The sequence below is a fragment of the Garra rufa genome, chromosome 25, assembly GCF_049309525.1.
Source record: "Garra rufa chromosome 25, GarRuf1.0, whole genome shotgun sequence".
Lineage (NCBI taxonomy): Eukaryota > Metazoa > Chordata > Actinopteri > Cypriniformes > Cyprinidae > Garra > Garra rufa.
In genome coordinates this window covers 25,353,984-25,380,529 of record NC_133385.1, presented here as the reverse complement: position 1 = coordinate 25,380,529, position 26,546 = coordinate 25,353,984, and the positions used below count along the sequence as shown (strand labels likewise).

Below are 26,546 nucleotides of genomic sequence, written 5' to 3'. Positions count from 1 at the left end.
TATTTTACATGCTGTAGGATTTAATATTATATAACATCACAATAACAGGAAGGATTTAAGATATGCTTACCCCTCTCCATTGTTGTGCTGCAGTATCTTTTTACAGTATTTCCTGTAAAACATTGTTTTCAAGTAGAAAGGCATTTGTAACAGTTGTAGTTTATTGAGGAGGCTATTGAGATGCATAAAAACTACACAAACTAACTTGAAACAACTGTATGCAATAGAAATTTATTGGATGATCATGCATAAGTAAAGAAATGGAAGATTATGTCATAACACAAGTTTCAGAGTTCAGAAACATTACAAATAATACAATCATTTTGTATACACATAAAGGCCTGTGCAACAGCATCAAAGACGGTTTGAAATCATAGCTTACTCACTGAAGACACAAAAACTGCTATAGCTCACATAACATACTCGATAGCTAAATATTATCTGAAATGGTAAATTGTGAAAAATATGTCCATATTAGTCTTGTTTGACTTAAAATAACATATTTCAAAGATGAATAATACATTTATTTTATAAGGGCAGTGCGGGAGACGAAATCTGATTGCAAAAACATGGCCATTATGAGAGACCGGCTCTCATAGTAAAACCAAACACCATCAGTTTTACATTTTTGCTCATCCTGACATTTGCAGTCACACTAGCAGGTGATAAAATACGCTGAAATGGAGTAAAAGATCTAATAACTGTACTAAATGTGAAGTGGATGTAACAGATGACTTTGAAATGACAAAGTTGAACATTGAAAGTTAAGAAAAGTGCTAGTAATTCAGACACACATTCCCTCATTAGGCCTTTATGGGTTGTTTCTGCATTTTAAATCTGAAGTGAATTTCAGTAACAACATAAAACACACTTTGGAACCGTTGACAAACAAAAAACACTCACATTTTCCACATTATCATCTTCATTTTGAGCAGCTTCGGGGTTGACTGTGGATTTTAGATTATTGTGTTTAAAATAGAAGAGTGTAGAAACAACAGAAACGCCTGAAAATGAATTTAAACAATAAAGGAGACAGCTCAAGAGACAGCAAATGTGCATTTTGCTTCTAGAACCTAAATACATAACAGCTATCGCTTGTGAAACATGTTAAAAAGTTATGTGATATGGCACGGTTTGGTCATGTCCTGAGCAGACAGGAAGTACTGTTAAATAGATCTAACACACTATGTGTGTTTTCCACTCTGTGATTGGACAGTGAATTTAGTGGAAGTGATTAAACCGAGTCAAAGTACCGAACGTTTAGAAAGAGGGCAAGCCTCGTAAACGTGAATTGATTTATATCAAATGATCTTACAATAAAATACAAGTACTGATATGATTACTAAGAGTACGTAAACAAATGAAGTTTGAATAAGTGCGGCAGGATCGTACATCCCAGTATGTCCAGCATAATGTGAGTGTGTACCAAAATTTGGACACTTCCGCATTTGATCCAATCCGCACCAAAATGCAAAGAACTTTAGTTACTTTAATACTGATTTTAGTCAATGTACAAATGGATGGACAATACTGGACAGGACCATGAAAAAAGATATACTGGAATACAAGGAATACTGTTCTTTGGTCTTTTGAAGTCACAGTTTGTTTGTTGAAATGCATTGAAGAGTATAAGACACGTTGTGATTGGCTAATCTGCTTTGCAGGTCTGGCCCCTTATTGGCTTTGTTCAGCTGTCCTCCTCGTCGTCACTGATGAGCGTGCGGCCATCCAGGGTGGTGTCTCTCTCCCGCAGGAAGGTCTGGCGGATGGCTTCCAGTTCGGTGAGCTCTAGGCGGACCTTCTCCAGGTGGAATGTGCGGCGGTTCTGGATCTGCCTCAGTGGGAATGGGTTCATGTCTACAAAGGCCATGCTCATCAACTTCCTGTGAAGACGCAAGATCATATAGAACACATTAGCTGATAATTAAAAAATCATTAATAGTAGTGTTCCTGTGAAAAGGTTGCTTATGCATTATTAATTATTACAAATATGTAATAATATTATTAATAATAATAATAATAATGAGTTTAAGATATTATTACATTTATTATAAATAATAATAATAATAATAATAATAATAATAATAATAATACAAATAATAATAAAAACAACAAAAATATCTGTTTGCTTATGCATTATTACAAATATTTCATAAGTTTAAGACATTTTATTTATAATAATAACAACAACAACAACAACAACAACAACATAATATTTATTTATATTATTAATAATAAGTTTAAGACATTCAATGTATTATTATAATTAATGATAATGATAGCAACAAAAATATTATAAATGATAACAACAAAAAACAATCCATTGCAATCCATTTGCTTATGCATTTAATTACAAATATTTAATAAGTTTAATATATTTAATTTATTATTATTATTATTATTATTATTATTATTATAACTAAGAATAAGAATAAGGAAAATCTGTCTGCTTATGCATCATTACAAATATTTATTAATATTAAGAAAAAGTTTAAGATATTCAGTTTATTATACATAATAATTATAAACAATGTTTGCTCATGCATTATTAATTATAAATATTTAATAAGTTTAAGATATTCAATTTATTATTATAATTAATGACATAAAAAACTGTTTTCTTATGCATTACATTCATTAATATTAATAATAATACGTTTAAGATATTATTCATTATAAATAATAATAAACAATAATAATAAAAACAAAAATATCTATTTGCTTATCCATTATTAATTACAAATATTTAATAACACGTTTAAGATATTCAATTTATTACTATTATAAATAACAACAGGAAAAAAATTAGTTTGCTTCTGCATTACAAATATTTATTATTATTAATATCCATTTGCTTATGCATTATTAATTACAAATGTTTAATAAGTTTAAGATATTAAATTGTGATTATAAATAAAAACAAAAATATGTTTGACTATGCATTACAAATATTTATTAAATATGAATAATAATAATACGTTTAAGATATTATTCTATTTATTCTAAATATTATTAATAATAATAATAATAATAATAATAATAATAATAATAATAATACAAAAAAATATATATATTTATGTTGGCTTATGCATTATTATTATTATTATTATTATTATTATTATTACTACTACTATAAATATTTAATAATAATATGTTTAGGATATTTCTACATTTATTATATATAAATCAGCAAATAAATAAATAAAAGCAATATCTGTTTGCTTATGCATTATTTCAAATATGTAATAATATTATTAATAAGTTTAAGATAAGATTTAGTTTAGTAATAATATAATAATTAAATTAATAACAACAATAGCAAAATTATCTTTTCTTATTCATTATTAATACAAATATTTTATAATAATATTATTAATAATACGTTTTTAATTAATAATACGATATTATTCAATGTATTAATAATAATACAAACAACTAAAGTTAGCCAATTCGTTATTATTATTACAAATATTTAATAATATTAGTATTACTAATAATAAGTTTAAGATATTATTCAATTATACATAAATAAATGAATTTAAAAAAAAAAAGAGTTTAATTGATAATTGCAAAAAAGTTTCCCAACTTTAATGAATCAAACTGCAAATTGCAATAAAAAGATAAAAATAAAATAACTAAAATTACATCTAAAATGTTCCCAAAATATAAAAAAAGATATTGTGTACTGCATTAATAATATTACATAATTTTATTATTAAAGCAGCTGGCATGCATCAAGTTGTTTTCCCAACCCTGATGAATCAAACCACAAAAAATTAAATTACTAAATATTTCATAAAATAAAATGCATAATATAAATTAATGATACTAATAGAATATTAGGTATTTAATAATTATTATTATTACTACTAACAAGTTAAAATATGTTAAATAAATAAATAAATAAATAGTCATTATAAATTGTCTAACCCTATCCCTTACACTAGAAGCACAAACCTTGCATCCAAGATTGTACGCGTGAAGTACCGAAGGTACTTGAAAATGGTCATGGTATCCTGGAGCTTTAGAAATTCCTCTTCTTTGTATTTGAAGAGTGCGAGAGCAAATCTGAAAATGATCTGCCAAGGTAAAAAGAGACATCAAAACATGTCAGCACACCAGGAGTACCGCCAGCCTAAAACAACCAGACTAATATGACTCATTACAGAAATTAATACTAAGAATGACGAGCATTAAAGTATTATCTAAGTGTCTGAGGATTTACAATGCTCATTTTAGATTAGTCAGTAAATCTCTTAAGTCACCTGTTTTGTGTTTATATAAACTAAGTTGAAAGAACATGTCTACATAATTCTCCATACCTTGGGTCCCTCATAAAGAAAAGCATCCCAGATTTTGAAAAGGATGTCACTGACTACGCTGTCCACAAACACAACCAGGAACCAGTTGAAGGTGATGAGAGAAGTGTCAACCTTATAATGCTCAAAATGAGCAAGAAGCCTGGGTAACTTCTCATACATCAGGTCCTTCAACACACGTTGATCAACCTATATCAAAAACAAGATACAATCAACAAACAAACAAGGACTTATGGCCAGTATATTTCATCATAGGCAGGTCTAGCAAAAAGCTAGATTTGGACCCTACTGCAGTCACATGTCAGCAATGAAAAGCCCTAACTAGGAGTGTGCCAATAATGTGGTTTAAATGGAAAAGCCCTTGGCGAGTTACTCTGCGTACGAACATGTGGTTAGCACCCAAAAACATAACCCAAAAAAGGTAAAACATGACAGCGTTCATGTTGCATAAAGCCAAAATGTGGTAAAGCTAGTTCAACAAGCATGTTAATGCCTTGTCGATGGAACAGAGCCTGAAAACTCAAAGTCATTGTGACAGATGACAAATTAGAAAAGAGATGTGCAGTTAGCCTGCTGCTACTGAGTCATATCCAGCAAACAAAGACATTCCCAAAGCCCCGTGCTCCAACTGCCAGAGCTTTTTTTTGACTGTGAACAATCTTGAAGCAATACCTGTGAGCCTAGCAGCGTTTTAGTGTAATAGTCACGTGGCATGAAAACCTCCACGATGGCCACGAGACACCAGAAAGCATCTTCTTGGTCCAAATACAGAAGAGCAATAGCTGCCAGCCTGAAACAATCAGAAGTAGACATGAAGCAACACAAACATCCCACCAATGAACTTCAGAGCTGGAATTGTTTGGAGCTGCTACCTGTTGAGGCCTTGGCAGTAGCCGATATCTGGATTCCTCCAGGAGAAAGCCAGAAGCACGTTCCTGAGTTTCTGGATGCCGTCCGAGTCAGGAGAGCAATAGTGCTTGTTGTTAGGAAGCGTCCGGAGAAGATCCAGCTCTATTTGCTTGCAGGCCGGGTTTGGTTTTTCGTTCACTGTGGACAGAAGGTTCTGGTAATAGTCTTTCGGCAGGGCGTCACGCATCTTCTTCACATGGAAGTTCACGCACCAGGTCCACACCTTGGAACGGTGGTTATGAGGAACTCCACTTCGCATCAGCGCCTTGAGCTCTGGAGATCGAACCATCTCTCGGTTCATGGTGATGGCCAGGTAGTTGTCCCATTTTACTCGGACCGAGGTCTCCTGGTCTGTCAGGGAGAGGGACTTCAGGTCTAGCGCTCTCTTTTTTGCTTCAAGTTTCTCCTCATCGTCCTCCTCCTCTGGGACAGTTTTGAAGCCATAAACGTCGTACTCACTAAATGCGAAAGAAAACAGTATTACTGGTTATATGATTTGCAAGCAAGACCCAACTATTTTCAGTAACAAATGTCTACATACAGTGCCTTGCGAAAGTATTCTTTTTTTCCCTTCACATTTTATGTTGCCACCTTATGTTAAACTGCTTTAATTTACTTTTTCCACATCATTCTATACTCCATAGACAATGGCAAAGCAAAAACAGGTTTTTAACATCTTTGCAAATTTATTAAAAATAAAAAACTGATTCCATTGCATAAGTATTCAGACCCTTATCTGGGACAGTGGGAATGTAGCTCAGGAATGCACATTGCTTTTACTGTAGATGTTACTACACTTTGAGTGGAGTTAACCTCTTAATAAAATGTCTAACAGCTGAAAATGCATATCAGAACAAAAACCAAGCCCTGAGGTTGAAAAAAAAACTGCCTGTAGAGCTCAGAGATGGGATTGCATCAAGCCACAGATCTGGGGAAGAGTTAGAAGCATGAAGCATGTAGTCTCTGTTACCCTTAATGAAAGAGGTTTGAAACAACCAAACTCTTCCTAGAGCAATTGATGGTGAAGGGCTTTGGTTATACTGGTGACCAAGATCCTGATGGTCACTCTAGTTGAGCTCCATGATCATATGTGGAGATAGGAGAAACCTACAGAAGGACAAACATCACTGCAACACTCCACCGATCTGGGCTTTATAGCAGTGTGGCAAGACTCAGTCCTCTCCTCAGTGAAGACACATGAAAACACACTTGGAATTTGCTAAATAACATCTAAAGGACCCTCAGACTATGAGAAACAAGATTTTCCGGTCTGATGAACCTCAATTCCAAGCATCATGTTTGAAGGAAACCAGGCACACTGCAAAAAAAGGCTGGTCTTACTTTTTTTTTGTCTTGTTTCTAGTCAAAACTAACTAAAAATTCTTAAATTGAGATTAATTTACTAGATAAGCAAAATGAAGTCTGGTTTCCAGAGGAAAATAAACTAAATCAAGTGCGTTTTTCTTAAAACAAGTGCAATTATCTGCCAGTGGGTTAAGTAAAACATTCTTAGAACAAGAGTATTTTACTTACCCCACTGGCAGATAATTTTACTTGTTTTAAGAAAAACGCACTTAGATTTCCCCCCTTTCAGCAGAAGGTACTAAGGGACTCGTCAAAGTAGAAGAAAAGCTCAACACAGCAAAATATAGAGATAGCGTTAATGAAAACCTAGTGCAGAGCATTCAGAACCTCAGGGCAGAAGGTTCACCTTCCAATAGGACAATGAACCCAAGCATACAGCAAGCGTAGCTTATAGACAACTCTATGAATGTCCTTGAGTGGTCCAGCCAGAGCCTGGGCTTGAACCCAATCAAACATTTCTGGAGAAACCTGAAAATGTCTGCCAGACCCCATCCAAGCTGACAGAGTTTGAAAGGTGAAGAGGTGAGAAGAACGGCAGATAATTGCCAAATGCTGATGTGCAAAGCTTATTGCATCATACTCAAAAAGACTTGAGGCTGTAAAGGTGCTTCAGCTAAGTACTGAGTTAAGGGTATGCATACTTATGCAATGTACTTATTTCAGATTTTTATTTTTAATACATTTACAAAGTTGTGACAATTCTGTTTCTGCTTTGTCATAATGGTGTATGGACTGTAGACTCATAAGGCTGCAACATAAAACATGAAATAATTCAGTATGAATACTTTCACTTTACTTTTCGTGACATGATACCTGACAGCGTTGGGTTTGAGAATAGGGTGCTCTTGATGGTCTGCGCTCTCCACTTGTAGTGCATCTTCTAGTAAGCGTGTGATGACCTCTCCGCTATGGGTCTGCTCTGAAGAGGAACAAACTGGAGTCTTCACTTCCTGTAGAAGAACCAGGTACTTACTCTCCACCTGACACAGCTTGGCCTCCAAACTGGTGCACTGTAGAACACACAACATGTGAAGAACAAAAATGATTCCTCAGCAATCAAAAACATGCTCAGGCAACCTTGCAAATGCTGGAATGCTAGTGAAAAGGAAAAGGAAACGCTAACATGGCACATAAGAAAGAATCTGCAAACAAAACATTCAGGGTGGTTTGCGTGCACTGAGTAGATAAAGTCACAGACCTTTGCCTCCAGCGCTTTCTCTCTGGATTCAGCATTTCTTCTTAAGACTGTCAACTCCAGAATTTCTTTGTTTAAGAAGTTATTTTGGGATTTGTAGCCTTGAAGGCTGTCCTGGAGAAATGTAAAAACCCAAAGGGTTGAAGGTGAGACACTAAAAATAATGTACAGCGACCAAACAAGAACTGTCCCCTTTACAAGACACATTTACAAATCTGCAAGACGTATTATGTTTGCTCATCTGCAGTATGCCTATTGAATGTTTTCTATCAGATGTCAAATAGACATATATTAGATGTCTTTAAGACATTTAAAAGACGTCTATCAGACATTTGTACACAGCAGATTCTTTTCAGATCAAGAGATCTTTAACAGACATCTTGCAGACGTACGTGTGCTATCTGCATTTGAAGCTCTGTACCATGATAGCACACATACATCTCGGAGACGGCTATTTGACGTCTGCATTTACATCTGGAAGGCATATTGCAGATGAGCAAACACTCTAAAAAAGACATCTATAGGACATCTCATATCAGATGTCATATAGATGACTATTAGATGTCTTTAAGATGTTTATGGTTTAGAATGTATGTAAAACTGACATCTTACAGACACCTGTTAGATGTTTGTACACAGCAGATGCTTTCCAGATCAAGAGATCTTTAACAGACATCTTGTAGACGTACATGTGCTATCTGGGCATATTCTGTAAAATATATATAAAACTACAACCAAAAAGGATCTTACAATTTAATTGGTGTTGTGATAAAACACTTAAGACTAAACCTGGACTTAGACATGTCTTGGTCTTGCATGCAACTCTTGCCAAAGTCAAATAAATTTTATCCTAAGCTCCCACTGATTTTTAATCTCACAAACACATTCATATACATATTCAGATCTAGTGTTTGGAAAGCACATATATCAGAATGTTCTTGTGCTACCTTCAGGATGTTGTACTCTTGTTGTTCCCTAGTTGCACTGGGTGAGTTGCATTCCGCCGACTGGGTTCCTTCATTATCACTCTGGGAAAGTTTCATGATGACTTCGTCCTTGGCCTGAATGGTCTCCATGAGCATGCCTAGCTGTTCATTTATCTCCCCAACTTTGTTCTTCAAACTCTTCAACTCCTGTTGAAGACTCTCCTTCTCCAAGGCTAGCTTCTCCATGTGTCCACAAAGGTCTTTGATGTTGGTGTCCCGCTCTGCCAGGGCTTTGTCCACCTCATTCTCAGCTTGGTTGTGACCGTGAGGCCCCATGTTCCCAGAAGACACTGTGGAACGCCAATCGCATTGGGAGCTACGTAGTGTTTGTTGGAGAAGATGAACCAACTCCTAGTAGAAGAAAATACTGCGTGAAGCTCAAGGCACTGGGAAAGTTGAGCAGAGCACAATGGCCCATCAATTACTTGGATAAACTACTCAAAAACCAGCTGATCAAACAAAACAGGATCCTTCGTAGTCACCGGTTAGTCTTTATAGTCCTAAGGTCAAAGTCTGCAGTGGTAGCCAAATCTGCTCCTGAAGACCTACTATCTTACTATCTTGTAGAGCAGGGATCCTCAAATTTGGCTCATAAGATCCTCTTTCCAACCCTAATCAAACACACCTGAGCCTGCTAATCAAGTTTGATCAGGGTTGGAGCTTAACTCTGCAGTGCATTGGCCCTCCAGGGCAAGATTTGAGAAACCCTGTTGCAGAGTTTAGCTCAAGCCCTAACTGAACACACCTGAACCAACTTGTCAATGTGTTCTAAGTTAAATAACAGGCAGGTGTGTTGGAGCAGAATTTAAACTAAAGTACACAGAAATGTACTTTAGTTGGCTACTCCTGCACTAGAACCAGCTGCAAACCTCCGAATCATCTGGCCCTTGTCATCCAAGATGTTCATGTCTTTCTTTTTTCAGTCTTAAAGAAATTATGTTTTTTGAGGAGAACATTTTGGGAATTTTCTTCATATAGTGGACTTCTATGGTGCCCGCGAGTTGAAACGTCCAAAATGCAGTTTAACTGCAGCTCTAAACGATCCCAGCCAAGTAAGAAGGGTAACCAATGGTTAAAATGAATCATTTGTGATCCTGGATCACAAAACCAGTCATAAGGGTCAATTTTTTTTAAATTGAGATTTATACATCATCTGAAAGCTGAATAAATAAGTTTTCCATTGATGTAAGGTTTGTTAGGATAGGATATCTAAGTGTATAAATTGTAATTTTTTTTAGAAAATAACTGATCGTTTCGCTAGATAAGACCCTTCTTCCTTGGCTGTGATCATTTTGAACCCTTTGAAACTGCATTTAAACTGCAATTTGGAATTTCAAACTCATGGGCACTATATGGAGAAAATTCCTGAAATGTTTGCCTCAAAAAGCAATTTCTTTACGACTGAAGAAAGAAAGATGAACATCTTTGATGACAAGGGGGTGAGTAAATTATCTAAGTTTTGTTCTGGAATTGTACTAATCCTTTAACAAGGGTCAAAATAAGTTGGGGGCTCGTCCGGGATGAAGTAATTTGTGTTACATTCTGACCCCATAATAGTCTGGTTTTGTATTATGTATTGTATACTGAATCAGATCAACATTTTGGAGAATGGGATTGATCAAATTCAGCTATTAAATGTAATTTATCTTCATGGACTGGTGAATTATTACCAAAAACCCTGATATAACAAAAAAGAAGTCTGGAGATCAAATTAAGTTAACCATTATTCTACCTAAACATTAACTTGGTAAAAATGCATTAATTGTGTGTTTTTTTTTTAAGTCTGCACATGATGCAACCTGAACTAAGACAAGGAACCGAAATGCAGATACAAAAAAACACCCATTGCTCAGTTTGTTGGCTCTGAATCAAACTTTAGCTTTCATTTTTGAAAGATAATTTTCTCAGCATGTTTTTTTTTAAGGGTAAAGTTTTAGTAAGTTTCTCAGGATGGTATTGTATAGCTAATCAGATCAATATTTTGGAGAACGTTTTGATAACCTTCAGCTATCAAATGTAATTTATCTTTATAGACTGGTGAATTATCACCAAACTGATATAGCAAAACAGAAACCTGGAGATCAAATAAAGTTAACCATTATTCAAACATTCCATTTACCTTGTAAAAATACATTTAAACAGTTTCAAAAGTCTGCACATGATGCAACCTGAACTATGAGAAGGAACTGAAATGTAGGTACAAAGAAAGACCCATTGCTCAGTTTGTTGGCTCTGGATCAATTTTAGTTTTTTGTTTTCTTTTTGATATATATTTGTCTCAGTTAAAGTTTTAGTAAGATTCTCAGCATGTTTTAATAAAACATTACAGTATTTTCAGTCATTAAGGAACAGTCTCATCACACCTAATTGAGTGAGTAACTGAACACATTTTGGGGAATATGCAAATCGTAAAGAATCCATGTTAATAAAATATTATCAATGTTTTAATCACGAACAAACACATAGTATTGTTTATATAAGTTATACATATTCATTGTCTAGAGTTGTTAATGTGTTAAAACCACAGCCAGAAGCCAAAGAGGAACTTTAAAGGGAAAAGCACAACAACAGTACCCATTTTGTGGTTCTCTTGCTTTAGATGTGCTGACACCTTTATAGAAAAGCACACAGAAATATATGGCTTAAAGCTTGAAGGTGTATATAAGAAAAGTATTTGAATTTTAAATGTAAAAGAATGTCTAAAACGATCAAACACTGTGTCAGCATTCACTTGCACATGGGAAATACCCATGTATACGTATTACATTAAATGAGGAACTATCAGCAAACAGCTACGAAATTATAAATATATCTGTTTTGAACTGGTGCCTGCCTTTGCAGTAAGACTGTGTCAGCATGGTACAACATGGGGATTAAAAAGTAACTTAAAATAATTGCAGACACATATTTACTGTATAGGCTGCCATCCTACAAGCAAATACTTACGGAACATGTCGAGAATGAGGACGGGATTACAAATTAACATTTTATACTAACACCAACTTCCTTAAACACAAAATACAGTATATAACCTTTAAGGATGATGCTTAAGAGTACCTTCATGGTTTTAAAAACTTGGTCCCTACCTGATTTATTCACATCGTACCTTCTGACTGGAGAGTTCTTCTCTGAGCTGGTTCTCTTGCTCCTGCAAGTGGTTGATCTCCTCCTCCTGGCTCTGAATGCGAAGCTGCAGTTCGGAGGTCTTGGTCCCGTTACATTCAACCGGCGAGCTCTCTGCGCTGCGGTTGGTTTTCCCAGAGCCCATGTGAAAGGGCCGTTTCATTCTCGGGTTGCGGAAGTCAAACGTGAACGCTGAGCCAATGGAGTCTGTGGACAGTCAGGGGTGACAAGACAGACACAGTGTCAGAGGACCACAAAACCAGTCATAAGGGTCAAATTTTTGAAAGCTGAAAGCTGAATAAATAAGCTTTCCATTGATACATGGTTTGTTAGGATAGGATATTTGTCCTATCTGAAAATCTGGAATCTGAGAGTGCAAAAAAAAATCGAAATACTGAGAAAATCGCCTTTAAAGTTGTCCAAATGAAGTTCTTAGCAATGCATATTACTAATCAAAATGAAGTTTTGATATATATACGGTAGGAAATTTACAAAATATCTTTATGGAACATGATATTTACTTAATACCCTAATGATTTTTGGTCATAAAAAAAATATCTATAATTTTGACCCATACAATGAATGTATTTTTGGCTATTGCTAGAAATATACCCGTTCTGTGGTCCTGGTTTTGTGGTCCAGGGTCACATTTGTGTGTCACTAACATGTCTGAAGGATCATCTTACATCGCTGAAAGTGAGATGGGCTTTCTCTTCGCTGGCCGTCAGGTGAAGGTTTTTGCTCTGGTGTGTCTTTAGATGGAGGATCCACCATCTCCCAGTCCTCACTGTTGGCTGTGTAAAACACACTGCGTCTGTTTTCTCCTCCTCGGCTGGGCCGCAGGTGAGACATGCTATTTCTGATAAACGGTTGGAGAAACAAAGAAAATGTTATCATTCAATATCCACTACATTGCCAAAAGTATTGGCACACCCCTTCTAATGAACAGGTTTGACTAATTAAGTAATTTCCATGAGTACAAATCTTTATGTTTAAGCATATAATGATATTCGAGGGGATTGTGTGTTTTGACAGGACCCTCTTTAATTCTAACATGGCACTGCCTTTGTGTATAAGGCGAGGTTCAAAAAGAAATGATTAATTCAGTCAGTGTGGAAGAACTTGACTGGTCTGCAGAAAGCAAAGTCCTACTCTCAGCTGAACACCTCTGGTGTGATTTTAAATGCAGACCTTGAGGCAAAAACTCATCCCCAAACACCAATGACTTGTACATACACTATATGGACAAAAGTATCGGGACACCCCTTCTTTAGAACAGAAAAAGGCACTTCCAAAACTGTGGCAACAAAGATGGAAACAATTCATGCATTTATAAACTGTATTTCCATCTCTCATTTCAACCGTTTTGGAAGTGTCAAAGACGACTGTACCCACAGTTACAAGTTATTGGTGTTTGTTGATAAGGTTTTGGCTCAAAGTCTGCATTTAATGTCACTCCTGATGTTTAGCTGGGATTAGGATTTCCACACTGACTGAATCAATCATTTCTTTTTTTAACCTTGCCTTATACACAGAGGCATTGTCGTGTTAGAATAGAAAAGGGTCCTGTCAAAGCTGTTGCTATCAAATTAGAAGAACACAATCCCCTAGAATAATATTATATGTTTAAACATTAGGATTTGTACCCATGGAAATTACTATAGTGGTCAAACCTGTTCATTAGAGGGGGTATCCCAATACTTTTGGCAATATAGTTCATGTAATTTGTACCAGTATATGGCCAAAGATTGAACTTGCTACTACTTTTGTCAGATGTCCATATGAGTTAAATCAAAACCTTGAGGTGGTAAAAAAATTCCACTCATGTACCCATATGACGGACGTGTTACATTTGTTTTGCTGTCGGCATATTCTGTGATTACGTTTTTTTTTTTCACCTTACTCACATGACATTTCTATTTACATAAAGGGTCAAAGTATTATATTGCCAGCCTCTAAAAAGCTAACATGGAGCTGCTGTAGCATTTCCAGATATTTTAGTTTTTTATCTCTGCCTGAATCCAGATTCAGTCCTTTGGCCAGCTTCAGCGGTACGTCATCCAAGCAGATGCGGCCAAAGTCTTTTGGAAAGTTTGAAAAGGAGTTCACACATGGCAGTGGTTAGGAAAAGTAGTTAAATATGAATAATCCTAAATCAAGATACAGATGTACCAGTAATTTTGCCTATTTAGTATTAGAAGTGCATAAATAAAGAGTATTAAAAGTGACTTTTTTTTGTCTCAATCACAATACGCAAAATACTTAACCATACTGGCCAGTTGCAATTTACAGTACAACAAGTCAGTTACCAAAAATGATCATTATTTATTATTTATAGGCCTTAGACTTATGTTAAATATAACCCTTACTGTATTTGTCTGAAAGAAGGAAGTCATGTACAAATATGATGGCTTGAGAGTGAGTAAATCATGGGGTAATTTAAATTTTTGGTTGAACTATCCCTTTAAGCTGCAACCAGCACTTACAGTTTAAGTCAAAAGTTTACATACACCTTGCAGAATCTGCAAAATGTTAATTATTTGACCAAAATAAGAGGGCTCTTACGCATGTATTTTTTTAATTTAGTACTGCCTTGAATATGATTTTACATAAAAGATGTTTACATATATTCCACAAGAAAAAAATAATAGTTGCATTTATAAAAATGATCCTGTTCAAAAGTTTACATACGCTTGATTCTTAATACTGTGTTGTTACCTTAATGATCCACTGCTGTGTTTTTGGTTTAGTGATAGTTGTTCATGAGTCCCTTATTTGTCCTGAACAGTTAAACTGTCCACTGTTCTTCAGAAAAATCCTTCAGGTCCAACAAATGATTTGGTTTTTCAGAATTCTTCTGTATTTAAACCCTTTCCAACAATGACGGTATGATTTTTGAAATCCATCTTTTCACACTGAGGACAAATGAGGGACTCATATGCAACTATTACAGAAGGTTCAAATGCTCACTGAACTTTCGGAATTTAAATTCAGGGTAAATTTAACATATTTTGTCTTCTGGGAAACATGCAAGTATCTTTTATAGCTTCTCAAGGGCAGTACTAAATGAAAAAATATGATATTTCGGCAAAATAAGAAAAATGTACACATTTTCATTCTGTTCAAAAGTTTACACCCCTTGCTCTTAATCCATCGTTTTTCCTTCTGGAGCATCAGCGAGCGTTTAAACCTTCTGTAGTAGTTGCACATGAGTCCCTCAGTTGTCCTCAGTGTGAAAAGATGGATCTCAAAATCATGCAGTCATTGTTGGAAAGGGATCAAATACACAAAAATTACGAAAAACCAAATAATTTGTGGGACCTGAAGGATTTTTCTGAAGAACAGCAGGAAGTTTAACTGTTCAGGACAAACAAGGGACTCATAAACAATTATCACTAAACAAAAAAAAAAACAACAAAAAAAAAACAGCTGTTTAAATTAGTGGTGGGCCGTTTTCGGCGTTAACGTGCTGCGTTAACGTGAGACTCTTATCGGGCGATAAAAAAATATCGCCGTTAGTCTATTCTCAAAGTTGGGTTGGGAACTGGGTCTAAACTACGTAAGCTATGATGACTTTCACCTTGATATTTTAGCGCGGATGACGTATACCTAGTCGAATTGCACTGTAGGGGGCGAGAACGAGTCTTCAACTTCTGTGAAATTACCACATCAAATGAGACGTGCAAACATGGATGCAGTTATGAAGCCGCTTCAGGGCAGGTGCGTGCGTTGCTAGACCCTTTTTACTGGGGCACGTGCCCCAGTGAAAATCTGTTGTGCCCCAGTAAAATCTCACCTGGCCCGTTCTCTAAGACTTACTTTTAGTCATTATTTGGGGAGCACATATATTCTGAATGCCTTCAGCAGAATTCAAATTAGCCATTTTAATCTAGATTAATCTAGATTAATTCCAAGATTTAATCTAGATTAAAAAAATTAATCTATGCCCACCCCTAGTTCAACTGTTATTTTCTCTTGTTGACTAAATTTGGTCTACATGCTGGATTTCAATTACATACAGTTCAATTAAAAGCTTTAAAAAAACGTTGCTCAATAGTTGTCCATCTCAGTTTGAGTGTTCCAGTCTCCTACCTGATCTCAGAGCCCCAGTGTCGGAGGGAGTTGAGAGCTGCGTTGGGTTGTGCCACAGGGTTACGCACCGACTGAAGCCCAACCAGCCCATCACCGTCCATCTCCACAGCAAAGTCACTTCGAACACTTTCCATGCTTTCGTTGGGCTTCTCGCAGAGCATTGCTTCTAAAACAACACAGTCACAGTTTGAGTTATCAGCATTCATTTGCATCTCAACGGTCACAGTATGGCACTTTTCTCAGTGTCAGTAATCAATCTAAGATGTGTTCTTGTTTCAACACATTAGTAAATCTGCAGAAGGCCTTTGTAGCCTGCATTAACATATGCTCAAATATTGATTTAAAGGAGAAGTTCACTTCCAGAATAAAAGTTTCCAGATCATTTACTCACCCCCATGTGATCCAGGATGTTCATGACTTTCTGTCTTCAGTCGCAAAGAAATTAAGGTTTTTGAGGAAAACATTCCAGGATTTTTCTCCATATAGTGGATTTCGATGGTGGCCAACGATGTGAAGGTCCAAATTGCAGTTTCAATGGAGCTTCAAAGGAATAAGGGTCTTATCTAGCAAATAGATGTGTGGTTTTCTTACAATAATAAAAATGTCTATACTTTTTAACCACAAATGCTCGTTTTGCACTAGCTCGACCTCACGCATTACATAATCATGTTGGAAAGATCATGAGTGACGTAGGCGGAAGCACTGACCCAGGGTTTACAACGCGAACGTGCAAAGTAAGTCAAACACCCTTTACAAAAAAAAAAAAAGATGATTTTAAATTTGGAGGAGAAAATAAAATAAACACACATCGCAAAGCTAGTGCAAGATGAGCATTTGTGGTTAAAATGTATTTAAATTTGTATTTTTGTTTTAAAAAATGACCAATCGTTTCACTGGATAAGACCCTTATTCCTCAGCTGGGATTGTGTAGTGCCCTTTGAAGCTGTATTGAACTGCAATTTGGACGTTCAACCCATTGATCCCCATTGAAATCCACTATATGGAGAAAATGTTTTCCTCAAAAACCTTAATTTCGTTGTGACTTTGTGATCTTGGACGACATGGGATAAGTACATTATCAGGACATTTTTATCCTGGAGGAGAACTTCTCCTTTAAATCGTAAATAGTTGATGTGACAAATAGTTTAATGACATCATTAGAACATTTTTTTTAAATCAACATTCATCAGTGTTTCTTAATGGGTGTTTCCAACTAACAGTGGTAATACGGTTGATAGTTTGTTGTATGAATAAATACTGTATGTAGATTATGATTAAAAAGAAACTTAAAAGTATTTTTGTATACTACATTAGATTTACAAAATGCATTTTTAAAAAGAAATTAAAGGTCTTTCCCCAGGTTATGCAACCCTGTTATAAATCTCCCTTTTTAAATTAAACTACAATTGCTTACATTGGTCTAAATTAGGGCTGCAAAAAGGTAGAACATTTCCAGTAAATTTTGGAAACCTTCCAAAAATTTTGGAAACTTACCAGGAATTATTTGGAATCTTCCAGGGATTTTTTGAAAGGTTTATGGAAATTGACTGGAAATTTTCCACCCCCTTTGCAACCCTAGTCAAAATTGCCTCATCCTTTTAGAAAGTGAACAGTGCAAAGACAAATATTGCACAAATCTACTCGTTTTTAATTTAGTTGTAAATCTCTGTGTTTTTGTCCATAGTGGACAATCTTAAATGATCAACCTTGTTACTGTGATTTTGTACAGTAAAGAACTGATTATAGTAAAGCAAATATTTATAGAAACTTCAGCAAAAAACTCCCTTGCAAATCCATGCACAAGGTAAGTAAAGTCTAAATATACTCTAAAATTGTCAACCCTGTTATCCTTGTTAATTATCTTGCGGCATATATGTATATTAATTTGTGTACTTATATGCCGCCATATCAGCTCTAAACAAATACGTTGGTGATTTTTAATGTGAGAGGACAAGAAAGATAGATTAATATGGACTTGTATTTTGGTCAGACGTGATGTTTTAAAGTTAAAATCCCTTAAAGGATTAATTCACTTAAATAATAAAAATTTCCTGATAATTTACTTACCGCCATTTCATCCAAGATGTTCATGCCTTTCTTTCTTCAGTCGAAAATAAATGAAGGTTTTTGAGGAAAACAATCCAGGATTTTTCTCCATATAGTGGACATCAATTTGGACCTTCAACCCATTGATCCCCATTAAAGTCCACTATATGGAGGAAAATCCTGGAATGTTTTCTCAAAAACCTTAACTTCTTTTTAACTGAAGAAAGAAAGACATGGACATCTTGGATCACATTAGTGTAAGTACATTATCAGGAAATTTTTATTCTGGAGTGAACTAAATGCACAAACATACAGTGCATTTAGTTCACTTTTTCACTTCACAAGATGTTAATTGATGGAATGAAGTTGTGTGTTATTTTTTTAAACAGCTATTTACTCATTCACTCCATTGGTGAGCAAGTGATGCATGTTAAAAGTCTCCAAAACTTCCAATAATAAAAAAAAAACCTCATCTACATCTTGGGTGGCCCTACATTTTCAGCATTTTTTTTTATTTTTGTGTGAACTTTCGCATTATAACACTCCACTAAGTACAGGTGCATCTCAATAAATTAGAATGTCATGGAAAACTTTGTTTATTTCAGTAATTCAACTCAAATTGTGAAACTTGTGTATTAAATAAATTCAGTGCACACAGACTGAAGTAGTTTAAGTCTTTGTTTCTTTTAATTGTGATGATTTGGCTCACATTTAACAAAAACCCAAAAATTCACTATCTCAACAAATTAGAATATGGTGACATGCCAATCAGCTAATCAACTCAAAAGACTTGCAAAGGTTTCCTGAGCCTTCAAAATGGTCTCTCAGTTTGGTTCACTAGGCTACACAATCATGGGGAAGACTGTTGATCTGACAGTTGTCCAGAAGACAATCATTGACACCCTTCACAAGGAGGGTAAGCCACAAACATTCTTTCCCAATGAAGCTGGCTGTTCACAGAGTGCTGTATCCAAGCATGTTAACAGAAAGTTAAAAGTTGAGTGGAAGGAAAAAGTGTGGAAGAAAAAGATGCGCAACCAACCGAGAGAACCGCAGCCTTGAGAGGCTTGTCAAGCAAAATCGATTCAAGAATTTTTGGTGAACTTCACAAAGAGTGGACTGAGGCTGGGGTCAAGGTCTCAAGAGCCACCACACACAGACGTGTCAAAGAATTAGGCTACAGTTGTCGTATTCCTTTTGTTAAGCCACTCCTGAACCACAGAAAATGTCAGAGGCGTCTTACCTGGGCTAAGAAGAAGAAGAAATGGACTGTTACCCAGTGGTCCAAGTCCTCTTTTTGAGATGAGAGCAAGTTTTCTATTTCAATTGGAAACCAAGGTCCTAGAGTCTGGAGGAAGGGTGGAGAAGCTCATAGCCCAAGTTGCTCGAAGTCCAGTGTCAAGTTTCCACAGTCTGTGATGATTTGGGGTGCATTGTCATCTGCTGGTGTTGGTCCACTGCCTTTTTGGAAAACCAAAGTCACTGCAACCGTTTACCAAGAAATTTTAGAGCACTTCCTGCTTCTTTCTGCTGACCAGCTTTTTAAAGATTTTTCAGCAGGATTTGGCACCTGCCCACACTGCCAAAAGCACCAAAAGTTGGTTAAATGACCATGGTGTTGGTGTATTTGACTGGCCAGCAAACTCACCAGACCTGAACTCCATAGAGAATCTACAGGGTATTGTCAAGAGGAAAATGAGAAACAAGAGACCAAAAATGCAGATGAGCTGAAGGCCACTGTCAAAGGAACCTGGGCTTCCATACCACCTCAGCAGTGCCACAGACTGATCACCTTCATGCCACGCTGAATTGAGGCAGTAATTAAAGCAAAAGGAGCCTCTGCGTACATATACAGTAAATGAACATACTTTCCAGAAGGCCAACAATTCACTAAGGGGCCGTTCACATGTCGCGCCTAAAAACGCGTGGAAAACGCTAGGCGCGCCGCTTTTTTCCTTATCAACAAAGCGCTCGGGCGCTTGCGCTCCAGAAGCGTCTGCCGTTTCTAAGCAACCATCAGCTGCGCTCTAGCTTCAAGCCTATGCGTCTCCATGCATTGTTTCTTCTATTAGCGTCAAAATAATGGGGGCTTGACAAATCATAAAGTTCAAGAAATCCCTGGACCACAATGATGAGCTGCTCCTCCATGTTTCTGCTGAGGTTTCAATGTAACGGAAAAACGTGAGGAAGCTGATTGGTTAGTTCATGTCACATGACCTGCGGTGCGCTTGCGACATTCTGAAAAGTTGAGATGTTTTTAAAACGATGCGGCGCGGACGCGCCTGGAAAAAACGAGCGCGACCGCGTCGCTTCCAATATGCGCGCGCAAGCCGTGCGTCTCCATTTGAAATAACGAACTTGCGCGCGCAAAAGACGCTTCATGTGAACGGCCCCTAAAAATGTTTTTTATTGGTCTTATGAAGTATAGATAACAAATTAGTTCTTTATAATTAAATTCTTCACAATTAAAAGAGGCAAAGACTTAAACTATTAATTTATTTAATACACAAGTTTCACAATTTGAGTTAAATTACTGAAATAAATGAACTTTTCCATGACATTCTAATTTATTGAGATGCACCTGTATACTTAGCTATAACCTTCACGTAATAAAAGTACAGTCAGGAAGTATCAGAAACCACTACACAAACTATTCTTTGACTATGGTGAAATAATAATGTTGCTGACTAATAGGTAAAATTTGGCATAAAGCACATTTACAGTTCTAATAATAGCTGTACTCCCATTAACTGGGCATCAAAAGTTTCTGTGGTACCAAAAAGCTTTACTATTATTTACCTTACTTTAACTATTATCATCAATTACAAATGTCTACACCAACTACGTTGACTAACTGAATTAAATGACTAATACATCGAGGTGCACAGGTGCATTTGTTTTAATTAAAAAAAAAAAAGACTTGCTAAGTGACCGTAATAAGGAGGAAGCACACTGGCTTTTTGTTTTGGTTCTGCCTTTTCGACTTCTAAAATAATGTTAAATGCTACAGCTGTTCTCATACAGCAAAAACCACCAAACTGTCTGAGGGTTTAAAGTACCATTATAGTCCTTCATTAAAAAGAAATAAGAAACCAAGAAAAAAATGTAACCATTTCTATCAGTACTTATGTAAACTAATTTTATGTCATTTGAGCAGGACTTTAAACATCAATTTAGTAATTCTTTTTACTGATGTTTAACTAGTAACTAGTAGTGTACAATCTGTACATACTCACGGATACAAGATAACCTTTTACCTCTATATTTACTCACATGCTTTCTAAAAGCTGGAAAGTATGAAAAACAATATCCCAGGGCCTGAGGAATCATGCGCATTTATGATCTCTGACTCACCTCACATGACAAGCAGCAACAAACTACAGGTAGACAATATAACAACATCAAAAAATCCACTTATGAATAGAAGCCATGACCAAAGCTGATTTTTATCTTTCTTTCTGTCAGTGTATTGTGTGTTTTCGTCACGGTCTGCTCACTTCTCCACATATCTCACCTGCATCTTTGGCCACCAGGCCCGTATGTGCATGAAACGGGGTGGGGGAGCACCAGCTGTCTCTGTGGCCGGACATGTTGCTGAACTCCCATCGTTTCTGCTGTAACTGCTGCAGCCAGTACTGCATCACCTGCCTGTTGGGTGCCTGCACGCAGAAAGGGAATGAAAAGTAGTGTGAAACCAAGGCTCTATTTTTGCTCTGTTGTTTTGTGGTTTAACAGGAGTCTGTGGAGGAAGAGGGTCAGGTGTGAATGTGACTGTCCCCTTTGAGAATCGCCAGGCTTGTTTCGTTCTCAGTTCCAGTTTACGATTCGGTGAAGTTGCTCTTTAACTGTGAGAAACACAATATATTTAGAAACAAAACAACTGAATAAATAGTCAATGACAGACCACAATAAAGAAAAAAGAAAGATAATTTAAAAAGCTAGTAGTCTAATAGTTTATACTTAATATATCGGAAAATGATGAAGTAAAATCGAATAACATATTCTTTAACCTTGAATATACTGGTGCACATATCTTAATCGTCATTTTTAAAAATGTTTTTCAGTAAAATTATTTTGTGTAAAAAGTATTGATTGCAAATAAATATAATAAATTATTACAAGGCAAGGTATTAATAATTAATAGTTAAACAGGGCAAAGTATTATGGTCCCCAAAAATGTAAATAAATGTACAAAATGTTTATGCTTATTTCAATAAGTGATTGGTTGATTAGGGAATGTGATGATATTTTATATATGATATTTTAATATATATACAGCAGTCAACATTTCAAGTGGTTAAAAATCTTTCATGAAAGTTGTCCTGAAACCAAAAGACCAGTTCTTGTCTTCTTTTTAATCCACTTCAAATGTTGACTACTGTATATATAATGTCTGTATAAGGGTATGATTGTTTTAATTATTATAATTATTGCATTGTGGTTGCACCACATGACTGATTTGGTTGAAAGAAGTTTATTACTATTATTACTATTATTATTATTAATCTAATAATAATAATAATAATAATAATAATAATCTGTATACGTTTATGATTATTTAAATTATTTATTGGATTTATTTATTGGATTTTGGTTGCACCACATGACTGATTTGGTTTAAATAAGTTTATTATTATTATTATTATTATTATTATTATTATTATTATTATTATAGATTATGTCTGTATACGTTTATGATTATTATCAGAATCTAATATTTATTAGATTTATTTATTGCATTTTGGTTGCACCACATGACTTTGATTTGGTTAAAATACATTATTATTATTATTATTATTAATATTATTAATATGTCTGTATAAGTTTATATTTATTTTAATTATTTATTGGATTCATTAATTGCATTTTGGTTGCACCACGTGACTTCAATTTGGTTAAAAGAAGTTTTTATTATTATTATTATTATACATATAGATTATGTCTGTATAAGTTTATGATTATTTTTAATTATTTATTAGATTCATTATATGCATTTTTGATGTACCACATGACTTTGATTTGGATAAAATAAGTTATTATTTAATTATTATTAATTATAGATTAAGTCTGTATAAGTTTATGTTTATTTTAATTATTTGTTGGATTTATTAATTGCATTTTGGTTGCACCACATGACTGATTTGGTTGAAAGAAGTTATTATTAATTATAGATTATGTCTATATAAGTTTTATTATTTTAATTATTTATTAGATTTATTAATTGTATTTTGGTTGTACCACATGACTTTGATTCGTTTTAAAATTATTATTATTTTTATAGATTACTTCTCTATGGGTTGCACCACATGACTTCAATTTGGTTAAAAGTTTTTATTATTATTATACATATAGATTACGTCTGTATAAGTTTATGATTATTTTTAAATATTTATTAGATTCATTATATGCATTGTGGTTGTACCACATGACTTTGATTTGGTTAAAATAAGTTTTTATTATTATTATTATCATTAATAATTATAGATTAAGTCTGTATAAGTTTATGATTATTTTAATTATTTATTGGATTTATTTATTGCATTTTGGTTGTACCAAATGACTTTGATTTGGTTGAAAGAAGTTTTTATTACTATTATAATTATTATTATTATATATATATAGAGAGAGAGAGAGAGAGAGAGAGAATGTCTGCATATATTTATGATTTTAATTATTTATTGGATTTATTTATTGCATTCTGGTTGCACCACATGACTTTGATTTGGTTAAAATACATTATTATTATTATTATTATTATTATTAATATGTCTGTATAAGTTTATATTTATTTTAATTATTTATTGGATTCATTAATTGCATTTTGGTTGCACCACGTGACTTCAATTTGGTTAAAAGAAGTTTTTATTATTATTATTATTATACATATAGATTATGTCTGTATAAGTTTATGATTATTTTTAATTATTTATTAGATTCATTTGGTTGTACCAAATGACTTTGATTTGGTTGAAAGAAGTTTTTATTACTATTATAATTATTATTATTTTATATATATATATATATATATATATATATATATATATATATAGAGAGAGAGAGAGAGAGAGAGAGAGAGAGAGAGAGAGAGAGAGAGAGAGAGAGATAATGTCTGCATATATTTATGATTTTAATTATTTATTGGATTTATTTATTGCATTCTGGTTGCAACACATGACATTGATTTGGTTGAAAGATGTTTTTATTATTATTTCTATTATTTTTATTATAAAGCAGTTTTATTTTAAATGAGGCTTTAATTTCGTTAATTTAATCAGAGTTTTTTGTTTATTATGATATCAGGGTAGTTTTATTACCGTAACATTTTTTACTTGTTTCTGCAAAATGTTCAAATAAATAATTTGAATTCACAGATTTTAATTCAGAGACTAAAAACATACACACATAACTTTTTTTAATATAGTTTTAAATAAATTACCAAACACAACAAAAAAAAAATGAGCGTAAAAATTACCACAATGTTACATTACATATGGTATGCAACCTTTTGCATATTGAAACCCATAATAAAAAAAACCCATTTAGTCAAGGGGTAAACGGCTCATCTTCAGTCAGTCCAGACTCCAGGCATGCTGGGATTCGCGCCAGCACCGTCTCACTGACTGACGATTTGTTTGAAGATATTCCCTTCAACCTAGATCCTGATAACAAATAGCTACACCACGGTGTCATGAGGGCCTGCAACCAAACACACTGAGGCCCTGAAACCACATGGAGTGTGAAATACATTTTCTAAAAAATGAACTTTAAGTTGAGAAAGCAACATCCTGTGACATTACTAAACAGATTTAGACCTCATAAACCGCTTTCTGCATCCAGCGAAAAAGACCAAACTGCTGCAGAGCTTGCAAAGACAGCACAATTACAGCAACAATCTTGTTATAGTCCTACATTCTCCAGTCATGAGGCAAAATGTTTAGAGCGCTGATGAGTCCAGTATGTTATATTGTATCCTGACAACAGCTGAATGACTGAGCCAGTGTGCTTTGTGTAAAGACGCACTGCCTTCTGCATACATGTGTCCTTATATAGCAAAATCTGGCATTCATAAATTTATTTATTTATTTATTTTTTTAGTTTTTGCTTTTTAAATTTTTTTTTTTTTCATTTTTTTACTCATCCGTATTTTAAGTACGACTTTATATTTTTAATTGTATTTTATTAGATTTCTTTTAATTTGTATTTATGGTTTTAGCTTTGGTTAACTATAACAACCCTTAAAAAAGCAATATAGTCAATTTATGCATGCATGCATGATGCACATAAATCGTACATGCATAATTTAACCTATTATGAAAAAATATTAATTTACGCTCTAACATTAAAATAAGCTTTTGACAGTCTAAGGATGGTCTGTAACCACTTGTTGCATCAAGTATAACAGTTCACAATATTTAAGTGCATTAATAATCTTTAAAAATGAAGACGATAACTTCAATGTGATTGATATTTATATGGAAAAAGATCTGATACATTTGACTTTTTATTAGCTTCGGCAGATGTATAAAATCAACGTACCTTCAGCACGAACTCCTTCCCCTCGGTGTGGATCTCGAAAAGCCCCTCTTCAACCTCCACATCGTAGCTGAAACAAGCGTCCGCTATTTCAATGTGTCCCAATGGAAGGGCGTCTTGAGGCGTCTTAAAATAATACAAGTAACATTTCCTGGGGTCGTACACAAACCAGCGCGTTTTGAAGCCTCTCAGGGGCCCTTTCCCTGTCAGTTTGTTCAGGTAGCCGCATAATTTGGCGCTCTGGTCTTTCGTGCCATCGCAGTCGGACACGTCGAAAGACCTGGCCGCCAGGATCCGAGAATTCCTGCTGGGATTGGCAGCGCTGTCATCCTCTTCGTGCATCTTTCTCTGGACTTTCTTCTCCTCTATCAGCGGATACAAAGTTTCCATCCGCATGACGTCACGTGACTTCCATTCTCGTGCTGCTTCCGCGGAGGATGATGGGACATGTGGTTCTGCTGTATAATTTTCAAATATTCAAGTGTTTGTGTCCAAAATCAGGATTTTTATTTTAGTTATTAGCTCATAAGAAACATAATATAATATAATACAATATAATACATTTTTTGGAAAATGAATGGACGGATAATATAATGACAGATTCTAACAAAATATTGGTTTTAAAAATATCAAACATAAAAAATTAAAAAATGCTTGAATTAAATTTTTATTTATTTATTTAGACGTTAGATACAAAGTCATCATTTTATTTTATATGTATATAGTTGTATAAGTTTTGTTTTTTTGAAACCTGACTAAAAAGGATTTTTATTTTAGTTATTAAAAGAAAGAAAGAAAGAAAGAAAGAAAGAAAGAAAGAAAGAAAGAAAGAAAGAAAACATTATATGGCAGAAAAATATAACAAAACAATTATATAGTATAACACAATACATAATAACTAAGACTAAAAGCATAATATAAAATAATACAAATTTTGGAAAATAGTTTGGAATATGAATGGATGGATAATATTACAAA

General features: G+C 34.5%; 1 protein-coding gene across 1 annotated transcript; it reads right to left on the bottom strand.

The window, feature by feature from the left end:
- Positions 1–215: 215 nt before the first annotated feature.
- On the bottom strand, positions 216–25,924 carry tbc1d2b (TBC1 domain family, member 2B). Its single transcript, XM_073831718.1, has 13 exons — positions 25,572–25,924; positions 21,550–21,694; positions 15,990–16,155; positions 12,584–12,756; positions 11,881–12,104; positions 8,736–9,125; positions 7,792–7,902; positions 7,407–7,603; positions 5,192–5,686; positions 4,992–5,109; positions 4,323–4,508; positions 3,958–4,079; positions 216–1,883 (listed from the first exon to the last, which is right to left on the bottom strand). Exons 1-13 carry the CDS (start codon positions 25,908–25,910, stop codon positions 1,688–1,690), a joined length of 2,862 nt encoding a protein of 953 aa, XP_073687819.1. The 5' UTR covers positions 25,911–25,924; the 3' UTR covers positions 216–1,687.
- Positions 25,925–26,546: the final 622 nt, after the last annotated feature.

Excerpts from the sequence above, each read along its gene's own strand:
- tbc1d2b (XM_073831718.1), bottom strand. The coding sequence starts at position 25,910 with ATGCACGAAGAGGATGACAGCGCTGCCAATCCCAGCAGGAATTCTCGG. Across the intron at positions 9,126-11,880 it reads AAGAACTCTCCAGTCAGAAG|GAGTTGGTTCATCTTCTCCA; the intron begins GTACGATGTGAA and ends TTCTTCTACTAG. Across the intron at positions 4,080-4,322 it reads TTCTTTATGAGGGACCCAAG|ATCATTTTCAGATTTGCTCT; the intron begins GTATGGAGAATT and ends TTACCTTGGCAG.